Genomic DNA, 13,774 nt, shown 5'->3' with positions numbered 1-13,774 from the left:
ATTGACACAGGGGTGAAAAATGGGTTACACAATCGTGGGATAAAAATTTAGTGTAAAAAAAAAAAAAAGATTGAGTGCAGTGCTCCTTTAAAATGCCATTAATATCTCAGGTACACATACTGTATACTGTAAGATATGCACAAACCAAATACAACACAGTCAGTTATTATATAGAACCAGGCAGGAGGGGCTCATTGATAAGGTCTATTTAAGGAGAGAACGTAGTTCCTGAATCTCTAGAACCCAGGGTCGATGCTGATTGATCGACGAGTGACATGTTCGATCTCTCCCGGGATGTATTCAGTGAAGCTGGTTTGGTACTTCGCTAACATTTTAAGCATTGGCCGCATGTCAATCCACCACTGGACCTTGGGCATCCGATGCCTGCATAAACAAAGGCAGGAGTTATTTACCCATTGTGCTTACTTAATCTAAAATTAAAATACAGTACCTATATACTGAATTACTGATATGGTCATTTGATAGTGACAGTGGATGTAGCTTTTGATTTCTTACTCAAAATCTGTCTCGGCCTTCAGTTCAGTGACAGGGATAAACGAGACAACCTTCTTTTGAAGACCAAGCACACATGCCGTCGCTGGTGAATTGGTAAACACACGCCCTGATGAGAAAGAAACAAACATAACATTTAGAATTATTTAATAATGTCATTATTATTATTTTATTTTCCTATAAAGTTCAGAAATAATCTTTGCACCAAGCATACATTTACGAAAAGAAATATAATTCACCTACCTTTGCCGCGGTTTTCAGTCAAACGCTCAGAAAGCCACTTCACTGCCTTCACTCCCATCTTAGTGCCCAAATTTCGATCAAAAGGTGAAGGTGCTCCTCCCTAAAAAAAAAAAAACGGAAAACAAAAACACAGAGTCTATAGTACTATAGTATTAATACCAATGGCCAAGTATAAATATATGAGCAAGTATGTGCTTCCCTTTCACATAAACCAAACCAAACATAGCTCCATACCTGCTGAAGGTGTCCCAGCACATTGACTCTGCAGTCAAATATGCCTTTGCCCTCCGCTGAATACAGCTTGTGGATGAAGTCAGTAGTGTAGTGCTCATGGCATTTTTCATTCCTGATGATACATAGTGCCAATGACATTAACATATTATTATTATTATCATTATTGGGTTAACACTCAGCAGTTGATCTCTATGTATATGAATGAAGGCATCATGTACCTCAGTACCAGACCTCGCTGGATATCTTTCTTCATCTTCTCTGTTAAATGCTCCACATTGGTCTGGGAAAAGGGCATGGTAATTAAAGAGCAGTATCAACTGATGAAGAATGTCTTGCTGTTCTTAAACGTCACACAAATAGACTTACAGTTGCTGCATCCCACTTGTAATACTACTCATCACCATCAGCCATTATTGCACTAATGTCAGACTGCTTAGGAATTTATTTATTACTCATTGCTTAATTCACTCTTTGTTTTATCAAGAACTGGAAAACAATTATTGATTGTTTTAGCAACACTGTCTCCTTTACTGAGATCGCTGCTCAAATACTCAACATCCCTGATTTAAGCAGTGCTATATGTCATTGACAGTCATTCCTCTCTCTTAAAGGTGTGTTCAGAGACACAGGCAAAATATTTTGGTGCGATTACAGAGTCAATGCAAAGATGGGAATCGGGCAGCATGAATGAGGCGAAACGGGTGATGCAAATGAATGAATGAATAACTGAATGAATGAATGAATTTTGCATCTTCCTCCTATAAGTTGAAATAAATAATACCAACTTGAGTGAAGTTTGCTTCACCATTCGTGTCTCAACATCCATATTTTTACAGTATTGATTTTGGTGAAATGATGGCAAAAACACAGGGCTTCAACTCTGAGAACAGGTAAATGAATGTTGGTGCAGTCTTTGTGCACATTGTCTATATGTTTTACGTGCATGCAAACAAAACAAGTTTCCCAAAATGGTCTTTGAGTCGACAAACTGCTTCTATTTTGTCCCAATGTCAGTCTTATTCCATGCATGAGAATTGCCAGCCGCGGCCAAACTCACCACACAGGCCCCTTTTTCCATTGAACCGTTATTTTTTCCCCACCTAATATTGAACCAGTTCTGTGTTTCCACTGAAAATGTATTTATTCAGAAACCTAAAAGTTGGTTCGGAACTGGAACCAAAAAACGGCTGCCGGTTCAGTGAAAGGACCAAGGTTCCAAGAATCTAGAACGTAACCAGTTCTAAAACCAAAGTTATTTTGGTGTAAAAGGGGCCACTGTGTGGTGACAGAAAGCTAAAAACGTATTCTCACCTTAAGGTCGCGGATGCTGAAAGGCTCTTCGAAGATATAGGCTGCATCAGCACCTACTGCTATGCCAGTGCTAGTAGCCAAGTAGCCACAGTAGCCTCCCATGGTTTCTACTACGAACACACGCCTCTTGGTTCCACTGGCTGACTGCTTGATCTTGTCGCATCCCTGGAGAGGAAATCACAGTGACATGACGGTATTAACAGGATGCACACAAATTAACATTTTTAACTAGAATGAAAATGTCATGTGCTCTATAAGTTCCATCTTTGTGTCAATTTGACATCACCTCCATGGCAGAGTTGACGGCAGTGTCCGCTCCGATACTGAAGTAAGTCCCAGGTACGTTGTTGCTGATGGTAGCAGGAATGACACACATGGGGATGCAGAGCTCATCAAAACGACCCCGGGCTTCAGACAACTGTACCACACCCTCATAGGCCTGTCAACACACAGATGCAGACTGAAGACCAAATTCACATAAACTAATTTATACTTGGTTGCACGCCATTGTCGCACAGACAATAGCAGTTCCACAATGTGGCACAGCACAACACGCTTGGAGATCTGGTATCGTCAGTTCACGACACTGGTGCACAAACTAAGTATATAACATGAATAGTATGTTAGTGCCGACATTTTGAGCCTACCTCAAACCCTCCAATTATAAGCAAAGCTGAGATGCTGTACTTCTTGATTGTCTCCACAATATTTTCCATGAATTTACTTGGAAGGGTTCTAAGGGAAGATGCAGAAATAAAAGTCAACCTTATTTTAAGATGAAGCACAGCTGCATGGCGTATCTACCATTACAAAAAATTATTTAAAGAAAAGTAGATAGACAATAGTCAATCATGTAAGAGTACACAATCGAGAACAACTAGAAGAGGGAGATGCCCTAATAGTAGCTTCTGTATGTATGCAGTTAAATTTCACCCTACAGCCAAAATGACTTGCATGTCGTGTGATTTTCCTCTCTCTCATACACATTCATTGTCTACCTATATTCTTCTCTGCTTTGCTGATCATCCTCTCTCTAAACTCTGTAAAAGGGGCTAGACTCAGACCAAGGGACAGGAGCATAGTAACTGGCCAGTTAGTAACAGTATGCTAATCACATAGCCTGGAGGGATGATTACTCATTTGAGAATGATATGACATAATATGCTTTCCATGTACACACACACAGACAGACAGACAAGACAGACTGAGGATGTGCCTCACCGTTTCGTGCCTAGCTTGGAGCCTCCTTGTCCAGTCCATCCAGCCACAGTGTGCCATATCATTTCACTCATCTATAAAGAGCAACATGTCAATGCCATATAGTTAAATCCCAGTAGAAAAAAAAACTGTTGGTAGTCTCACGATACAGCAGAAGCATGGCAATCAGAAGTCCTTACTGTGCCATTGGCCAGTCCTTGAAAGCCATCGTTGACCCCATAGACCTTGTGTCCATAAGCCAGTGCCACTCTCACAGCAGACCTCACTGCTGCATTCATCCCTGCTGCAGGGGCTCCCACATTCAGAATGGCCAAGGTGTGGTTGGTCTGAGGGAGGGGAAAAAATAAGTTGTAATTTGTTCAGATGGTGTTTATACATGTAATGAGTATACAAGCGAGAACTAAGAGGGGGGGGGGGGGGGAGAGAGAGAGAGGACAGTGAATATTACCGCAGAAGATGGCTTCTGGAATGCAAGCATTCTGTAGATGTTCAAGTTGTTCTCAAAACTCCTATCAAGACATAATTATTTATAGTTCAGTTTTGGGTATATTTAGTAAATTGTAATATGATATGATGAGGTGCTATATCTGAATAAACAAAACTAGGTTGTGCTTCTCCAAGTTCCATGACAATCCACCCACTGGATTTTGACATACTGCATGCGTGCATGTGGCCTTTTTGCCTGTAGGTGGTGCTAGAGGAAAGGTCATGGGGTAATCAAAATCAAACTAGAAAAAGTGCCCTTCTGGGCACAGGTCTCCACCAGGAGGATAGGACTGTGTGAGATGTTTGGCAAAATGTTTAGGAGTAATATAAACATGTTTTTTTGTTTGTTTGTTTTTTGCAACAAATGTCTTCATTTTGTTGAGGAAATGCAGAGCCAGATCACTCATAGCATCTCTGAGGATATAATTCTGGATGAGCAGGACATTTTGAACGCAACGGGCCACTCCTGAAAACTTTGGAAGGCAATGTTAGCCAATCAGTGTAGAATCTGAGAAATCCAAGTCGTCTTGATCACATGACTACAGAGATCATGTGTACCGGAATATTTGGTTCGTCGTTGGCATCCAGGGAGTGTGTGTGCAAAGTTTGGCATGGATCGGGACAACGGTGCCGGAGATTAGCTGGTAACGAACGGACGGACGGACGGAAGGAAGGACGGACAGACGGACGGACGGACGGACGGACACACGCACAGACGGAGTGCAAAACATACTCTCTCCCCATGCCTTCGGCCTGGTGGAGACAATGATCAGAATTGTCCATATATTTCCTTTGAGGGCTGCCCCTGTTCTGCCAGAAAGGGAGTTCAAATAACATCTAAAAGGTGGTTGGAACAGTGATTTCCTCAGCTCACTGGGTAAAGACAGCACGTTCCCAAAATCATGGATTCAAATCCCACTGCAGGTGTGCTTATTTATTTTTTGAAATCATGTCCTGACAAGTTCTACATTAGTGTGAGGTTAAGGTTAGGCATCATTTTTGTGTGGTTAAAGTTAGGTTTGGGCATAGTACGTTTTATGAGATTATGGTTGCCGTTAAGGTTGGGTTTAGGTATAGTGGCAAATGTGCAATGAAGAAAAGTTGGGCCAAGGAAGAATGTGCCGTGGCCACGCCATGTGGGCGAGACCAAGTTTCTCTGGCAGAAAGCCTCGAGGTCAAACTTCTGCCCTGTGCATATATTTCATCCTCCAGTTACTGTAGCATGGTGCACAGCACAAGAAATAACAGAATGGAACAGAAGGGAAGTGACCCTCTTTCTTATGTGTATGCCTTCTTTTGCATATTTGATTTTTACACTGCTGCTATAGGATAAGATGTATTGTATCTTGTATTGTATCTTCCTTAAGCTACATCCAATATTGTATCCTTATTGTAAAGTTATTATGTAAGTACAATTCAGAGTCCCACTAACATTTAGCTGATTCCTGATTCTTGGACTGATCTTGGAATAAACAGTCAATCAATTCCAAAACCAGCAAAGTCTATCAAAGAAAACTATTTTGTACTTTAACTATCATGTAAAATATTTGGTAAGTCTCAATTATTCAAAATGTTTGTTATTTTGGAATGAATGGAATGAATCGTTGTACACAGTAACATTAGAAACCCCTCTGGGGAAATAGGCAATTGTTGTTTACTCCATGCATGAATGTAATTCTTTATAGACTACTTTGTAGTTACATTAGTCAATCCAAAACTGATGATAAAAATGTTTTACTGTATCAACAGAGTGGACTTGATTTCTTATAACGGCATTTATGCATACATGTGCTTCTTGAAAATGTACTGCATGTTTTATTACGTTAGCCAGGCAGTTCCATTATAAAGAGGACACAGCTCTCAGGCTCATCTTTCTCTCTGTATAAATAAAGTAACAAACCTAAAACCATCTATTGTACAGCACATCTATTCTCTCACCCGCCACGTAGTTTGACAGCCTCATCAAATCTCTTCTCATTCATGGCGGTTTGCACCAGTTTAGTCTGCAGATGGGGATACAGTGTATGTTTTTGTTTTTTAAGACACATTTGATGTTTAATGGCTACATCCAATAGAATTAAACAAGGTGAATGTACTAAAAGGACAATGTAAATAATCTACCATCTCTACACACTCCATCAGAGGCAGGCGCACAGCTTGGTTACCGGACAGGCCAATGACGCAGGCTGGAGTGTCAGGAGTGGCATCCATCAGAGCCACCACTGCCTCCACACCCTGCTTACTGCTCTGAAATCACACACACACACACACACACACACACACACACACACACACACACACACACACACACACACACACACACACACACACACACACACACACACACACACACACACACACACACACACACACACACACACACACACACACACACACACACACACACACACACACACACACACACACACACACACACACACACACACGCACACACACACACACACACACACACACAGCTAAATATAAACACAGAAACCAGATGTACCTCTCAAAGTTTACATACAACAATGTATGAATGCAGGAAGACTATCTGAAGTGCATGGGGCCCTATCTTGGGTACAGGCTTTATTTTAGACATACTATCGCTATCGGTCCGACTGTCATTAGGCTGACAACCTACCTCAAACCGTAATCTAACCCTAACCAGAAGCATTGGAGAAGCGCATGTTCGACCGCATGTCCGACCGTTGTTTCCACATGTCGGTCCGTTGGTGTGTCTAATCTGCGTGTGCATCCCCCTATCTTACGTCAGAGTCCTGAATTAATTAAACTGAACAGACAGAATGCAATTGCGCATGACGCACGGCACAAATATCGTCTTCTTTGGATAGACTATTTATTATATTATATAAACACAATTGACACGGTCTTCTGCTAACTATAGGAAAATTAGAATCACAGAGATTTGTGAATAATTAGGAGAGAACGAGACCTGTGAATGTTCTTCTGTTGTGTGTCCAAGAAGGTCCACTTCCGACGTGTTCATTACAGGTGCGCGTTCTATCAAACGGAATTGGCATAGCGGGTGGTCTCAATGGTCTGGTGACCCGTTATGCACTTTCCCAAATGTGTGTGGGCAAGATTGCAATTATAGGGAAAGCGAATCAACACGCCCATGGATACACCTCCATTCGCAAATAAAGGAGTTGGCATAATGTATAGTGGATAGCGTGGCCGCAAGACACCTTTTACGGATAGTGGAAGCTGCTAAATGCGTAGTTCACGGGTTTTGGGTAGTGCTAGCGGGTAACGCAAATAAGTAAGTAAAATAGGGCCCATGAGGTGGAAGAATGATAAAAGGTAAAGTGTCCTGCTCTGAGCCTATTCGAAATGTAGATGGTCGTGCCGAGGATCAAACCTGTGACCATCTGATTACAACACGGCCTCTATAAGCACTCAGATATTTCACGGAACCAATTCAAAGACAGGGGGGGGTGGGGTGGTAACAGGATTGGTTTCAAAGCAGTGGGCATGGGTTTGTTACCGCTGGTTTTCTCTGGTGACCAAGCCCATACATTGAATTTAGAATTGATGAATAGGCTCTGCCAACTGTTACAGATGTATTAGTAGCTGGAGATCTTTGATTGTCTGGCTACGCAAGACCATTCAATGTGTTCCACCTTTCAGCACCTTGCCAAAGTAGGCAAGGTGTCTTAGGTTCTCCAACTCACCAGTATTCTGTCAAAGGCAGAGGGAAGTCCTCCTCGCTGCACATGTCCCAGTACAGTCACCCTGGTGTCATAACCCAGCCTCTCTATCACCAGCTACAGACAGACATAGGGTTAGTTTATTACGCGAAATGTCAATGTATTAGAATAGACAGACATAACTTATCATGTGGATATGGTCCAAGGAGTCTGCCAATTCCAGGATCATCAATAATAAAATGCTTACATCCTTTACATAATCTGCAGAAATTGCTTCTCCTTTTATGTTGATTGCCCCTTCTGCAAGGATGATGATGTTAAGTCGGCGACCTTTACTGCGACTCTGAAAATAAATACACTATGGCATTAACATACTGTAGGGAAAAAAATCTGTTTAAACTATTCTTAACATACTTGTGGTATTGTTATTACCCAGTACTTTGTCTACAACTGGTCAAACTGTAGTACGTCTCTGGAACTAAATTTCAGTCCTGTCCTATCCTTACCTCTTCCAGACGGGCACACATAAGGTCCTCCCAGCCCTCCCTAGGAGGAGCCTCTGGAATGAAAATCCAGTCTGCCCCACAGGCCAGTGCAGACACCAACGCCAGGTACCTGAATACGGCATGGATTGGAGTGGGAGGAAAGGGAACATTTAGAATGACAAAGCACGTCTATTAATGGTAATAAATCAATGTTGCATGATGTAGTGAGTGGCATAATATGCCAAACAGATAGACGTACTTACCCACAGTGGCGTCCCATGACTTCTAGAACAAATGTACGCTGGTGGCTGTTGGGAGTAGCATTATTATTTTTTCATTGGTGTGTCATATTTACGATATACAGACCACAAGTTCCACAACACACGTTTCCTACAAGCATGAACAAATACGCTTGAATGTGAGAATGGATAACAGTTGGCCTGTGTTTGGTTGACTTCCACTGTAAATGTCTTAATTCCACGCCATTCTTTAAAATGTAGAGGCCTAATTACTTTGCGAGATTACAGTGTCACAATATTTAAAAAATAACAAGTGTTTGCATTGTACATGAAGCCATAATTGCATGAGTACTGTAACTAAATAAATGAAATGCTACTTCAGTCAGTGACTTCTTGGCATTTGGTTTCAATGGTACTGTAGGTGGTACAGTGACATCAATGTATGAATGAATAGACCATTGTAGGCACTTTGAGTATGCATGTAAGGCATAGAAAAGCGCTATAACAATGCAATTCATTATTATTACATCAGGGGTGTGCTAGGGACTTTTTAACTAGTGGAGCGCTACGTTAACGTGTATGCACACGTGCGCGAGCAATCACCGTTTTAAATAACCTCTGAAATATGTAGGCCTATTAATTAACCCACAATATATCACATTTCTTCATTTAATTTACTTGCTTCAGAACATCCAACAGCTATGCTACACCTACAGTACTTAACAGGTCATACAATGGACCATGGCATTGATTTGATATGCATCCAGCCAGGGTTAATTTGCGCTGTTGACACTCGCCAGCTTTTGTAGGCTTTGGTAAGACAAGGTAGATGTACTCTAGCCAGTATACACTTGCATGTCCATGCACGTGCATGTCCATGAATTTCCAGTATGCAGCTAAAACAATCCAAACTGATCCACCTCGATGTACGTGCACAGTATGTCCATGCATTCCAGGCGGGTATGCAGCTAAAACAATCCAAACTGACAGTGCTGTGTTACAGTGTAACATTAATGAATCTGACCTTTGAGCAGTGGTGGTGATGGCATCAATGATCTCCATGATGCGATGCAGGGCAGAATCTGCACCAATAGTCATGTCAGTGCCACAGAAGTCATTATCTATGGAGCCGACAAGGCCGACAATGTTCAGGTGGCTATGCTGCTTGGCTAGCGTGTCTGTGATCCTTCCTGTAAGTGAGACAAACACACATTAACACTGACAGACAGACATCTCTGTGAACATCAACACGTCGCAAGCGTGTTGTGAGTGAGTCGTGACTGAGCTTGTAGATCTGCTATTTCAGCAAATATTACCCTAGAAAATGGATGCTAACAACTTATGCCAAATTGTATACATTGTTGTACAACGGTGTTGCGCAAAACTTTACAAACTGACTTTTGAGCTTGCAGAACTGCCTTTTTGCTAATTTAGAAAATCTATTATTTTACCGATTAGCGATTATTGTTCAGAATAAATTAAATCGATTACTGGTAGTTTGATTAACTTTAGGATCAGAGAATCTTACCTTTCTCCACCAGCTCATCCAGCAGCCCGTTCCACTCACTGCGAAATATGTTGGCCCCGGTGAGACTGCCATCTCCACCACACACACACAGATTGGTGACTCCTCTCCTCACCAGGTTAAATGCTGCAGAGACACGACCCTCACGGGTCATGAAGGCCTTACATCGAGCACTGCCTATCACAGTGCCACCCTGTAGCAGAGATAAACAGTACCAACACAGATCACAATCCGAGCTAAAGGAGGTACATGTAGGAAATAGAAGACGCTGACTTGGCGTGTCTATCATTGGAAACGGTCATGCTGGCATGACAGATCACACAGACCCTTTAACTCTGTCCTCTATAAAGCAAATGAAGGATGGCAAATCAGAGGTTGCGTTAGGATTTTAAACTACCGGCCAACATGTCCAGCATAATTTAAGTTTACTAGATATTTGTCTATTTTAACATCCATATACATTTTCAATACATGCTGTAAACAACATATGGTGAGAGAATTGGATCCATAACCCATTGGAGCTTGATGTTACATCGCTTCACAACAAACATTAGCATGCCCGCATGCTTAACTGCGGGGCATACAAGCATTGACATAATGTAAAGGCAAGACACTTTCATCTGCACTGCATGGATGGACAGCTGTTGTGAAACTGTGTCTTTGGGAAACTGTGTTGGATGCTTTGTGTTCAAACGCATGCACATTGTTGTTGATTTGAAGTAGTAACTTGGCATTGCACAGCTTGCACTTGACCTTGTTTTCACTCACTATCAATGCCACTATCACCCTCCCGGGTGAAAGTCGGTATGTGATGTGTGTGTATGAGCGAGAGAGAGATTGAACAATTGTGGCAGTTGTTTTTTTTACAGGCCAGGATGTCCGGGGAGAATAATAGTTTCTGGCATTTGTCTTAAATAAGAACAGGCAAAACCGGTAATTGCCAGCCTAACATGACCTTTAAATTAGATTATGTCCAATAATAAAGTTGATCTATAAATGTGGATCTTACTGAATGGATTACAATGTCATTATAATGCCAAATAAGCCATTAAATAAGCCTGCAGAAAAACTCTATACCAAGCAAGCCCATAGGGCAGGTTTGCTTCAGGTTCACAAAGCATGCCCTTTCAAAAATATCAGATGCACAAATCCAAGTAAATGAATATCATCGCTTCACAACAAACGGAGAAAGAAAATGCTTCCAATATTCTATTCTATAAAAATAAGCAACTTGCTGCTTTTCTACTATTGAGGGCTACAGCACATGCAGCAAGATGCCTTACCGGTTTATAATCAGTACTAGACACGTAGGGAGTGAAGAGGTGTAGTGAAGAGAAGGGTGAGGAGGTAAACAAGAGTAAAGACCACAAAATAGGAGGAAAAGAGATACAGGGAGAGAAAGACAGTCGATATGAGACACGAAATATAAAATTACAAACAAAAAACATACAAATAGCTGTGCTGGTGCATTATAGTTAGTGAGGAACATTGGGTCAATAGTAAGCACAAGACTGTCAGTGTTGTCTGCCTACCTGCTGAATGATATTGGTCACACTGTGCCAGTCCGCAAGTTTGATGTTGTCGCCCCCATCTACAAGGCCTTGGTACCCCTAGTGAAAACCAACAGCATTGATTTAAAATGACAGAACTGTGCATGTGATTTGTGGGAAGTCTGTGAACATGGATTAATTTAGTAATGAAAATGTACAACAGAGGATAGCAATCGTTATTGGATAAAGACAAGTACAGTAAGTGCCTCACTATAAACGAGACAATAAACTGTTCACAGCAGAAGCAGGAACCATCCTACAGTATATAGCTCAGCATGTACTGTGTCTGTATGTTTGTTAATATATCATCGTGAAAGGGGGATGGAAGTACCTCATGAATAAGATAGACCTTGGCCCCAACATATATACCCATCCGAGTCACAGCTCTGACAGCAGCATTCATTCCTGTTCAAGAACAAATGATACAAATCAGATTTCATAGCTAGATTACAACTACTACTGCACTGAATTGCACAATGACACTACATGATTATTGCAACATCTCTATTCAGGAAAAACTCAATTTGTTCCAAGCCAACTCCCTTGGGAAACTTTGTGACAGCTGCTGAAAGTTGGTGTACCATTAAAGGGACACTTCACCTTTTTGCAAACAAAAGTTAATGACTATTGAAGCTTTAGAACACTTTCCTGGGGGTCTTTATGTGTGTAATATGTGGTTTTAGATATTTTTTATTTTAGCAGTGTCCATGATGTCACAGACAGTGGTCTCACTTCCTTCCTGGATTACATGTTGTCTCAGTAAGACAGCCCTCCCCACACTGAGGAGCACTGAGCAGTGCACCAAAGCATTATGTGAATTGTACAGGAAGGAAGTGAGCCCAGTGTCTGTGACATCATGGACAATGCTAAAATCTAAAATATCTAAAACCACATATTCACACTTTTTTTGCAACAAGGGTAAAGTGTCCCTTTAACAACCTATATGTTTTCATGCAAAACAAATGCTTGAAATGGATTCAGAATCATAAAAAACACCCTAGTTTAGTAGTTTGACAGAATGACATTGATGTTGCCTGCATATTAGGTTGCTAATGGTTTAGCAGCTCTCACAAAGAATTCCAAGGGGGTTGGACCGTTGGAACCTATGGTTGGAAGTTGGAATAAATTGAGAGTGATAGTAGACACCTTTTTAAACACATTTGTGAAGAAAGCTAGTGCATGGTAAGCATTTATTTTGCAGATTTGCCCAAATTTCGCTACATTTCTGACAAGCTGCTGCAACATTGACAGTCCTTTACAGTTGGGCACACCCATCCGCACCCACTGACCTTGTGAAGGCAGCATTCATTACATTCTTGTCATTTTGCATATGCTAAAACTCAAAATTGATAAATTACATCTATGATTGTCTTGACCTATTTCACAATCTAAGTAAACCGTAGCCTACTGTTCATCTTCTTCAAAGATGTTGACCTATTGAGAAACAGACACAATTCTCCTTTAACATTTACCCCTATAAACTACTGACAATATGGCAATTATTAACAAGCCAACGACATATTATGTCACATAATACATTTGACAGATGACAAGCGTGTGTCACAGCTAGTCTATACATGGCTACTGTACACAACAGTCGCGTTGTCATTTTACCTTGTGCATCTCCGCCACTGGTCAGAACTGCTATAGCTCTGCCAGCGCCCGTCATCTTCAGCTTCTCCAAATCCATCGAAGACATTTCGGCCACGCTGCTATAGATCTGTATCTGAACTAGTAAATTAGTTATTAGTAGTAGCTATAGCTTTTTAATTGAACAGAAGACTAGAGCGAATTACATTACAATTACAACGTTACAATTTACACAGCAGCACAGCTTCTTCCTTGTTGGGAGCAACAAATTGTCTGAAAATGGCTCCGCCCCCAGCCCAGCTCCAAAAGATCAGAGCCTTGCAAAAGAGCTTATGCAACACAGAGCCTTCCAAATAAAGCTTTATCAGCTACATTGTATCCATCGGATTAAAATGTGCTTTATACTTTCAAAAATAGTGATATAGATCTACAAGCTCACAGACTGTGAGCTTGTAGATCTATATCCTAGGCTTGTAAAACACTGATGGAGACGCCCAATTTTCTTGACCTGCTGACCTTGATTATCTCTTTTGCCCCAGGTAAAATAAAATGGTAAATGGTGCATTTATATAGCGCCTTTTATCCAAGGCGCTTTACATAGATTGTGCATTACATTCACCCATTCACACACACATTCATACACCGATTGCGGCGGAAGCCATGCAAGGTACCAACCAGCACATCGGGAGCAATTTGGGGTTCAGTGTCTTGC

General features: G+C 41.3%; 1 protein-coding gene across 1 annotated transcript; it reads right to left on the bottom strand.

The window, feature by feature from the left end:
- Window positions 1–235: 235 nt before the first annotated feature.
- Window positions 236–13,307, bottom strand: pfkla (phosphofructokinase, liver a). The gene is made up of 22 exons (XM_079517941.1): window positions 13,087–13,307; window positions 11,804–11,877; window positions 11,455–11,532; window positions 9,926–10,115; window positions 9,422–9,587; window positions 8,422–8,466; window positions 8,180–8,288; window positions 7,921–8,016; window positions 7,698–7,790; window positions 6,127–6,252; window positions 5,944–6,008; window positions 3,968–4,028; window positions 3,699–3,845; window positions 3,523–3,593; window positions 2,949–3,036; window positions 2,588–2,740; window positions 2,302–2,466; window positions 1,209–1,270; window positions 991–1,102; window positions 757–856; window positions 517–622; window positions 236–384 (listed from the first exon to the last, which is right to left on the bottom strand). The coding sequence occupies exons 1-22, from the start codon at window positions 13,169–13,171 to the stop codon at window positions 237–239; spliced, it is 2,340 nt and encodes a 779-aa protein (XP_079374067.1). The 5' UTR covers window positions 13,172–13,307; the 3' UTR covers window position 236.
- Between the last annotated feature and the right edge of the window lie 467 nt (window positions 13,308–13,774).

Source organism: Electrona antarctica, assembly GCF_951216825.1.
Source record: "Electrona antarctica genome assembly, chromosome: 13".
Lineage (NCBI taxonomy): Eukaryota > Metazoa > Chordata > Actinopteri > Myctophiformes > Myctophidae > Electrona > Electrona antarctica.
Note: the sequence above shows the minus strand (reverse complement) of the source record. Positions and strands in the feature narration are given on the sequence as shown.

What these genes read in the sequence shown, in the direction of transcription:
- pfkla (XM_079517941.1), bottom strand. Translation starts at nt 13,171, where the DNA reads ATGTCTTCGATGGATTTGGAGAAGCTGAAGATGACGGGCGCTGGCAGA. An exon ending in CAGTGGCGGAGATGCACAAG is followed by an intron (nt 11,878 to 13,086) that starts GTAAAATGACAA and finishes GTTCTTGAACAG; the next exon opens with GAATGAATGCTGCTGTCAGA. An exon ending in TCCAAGCTAGGCACGAAACG is followed by an intron (nt 3,037 to 3,522) that starts GTGAGGCACATC and finishes ATCTTCCCTTAG; the next exon opens with AACCCTTCCAAGTAAATTCA.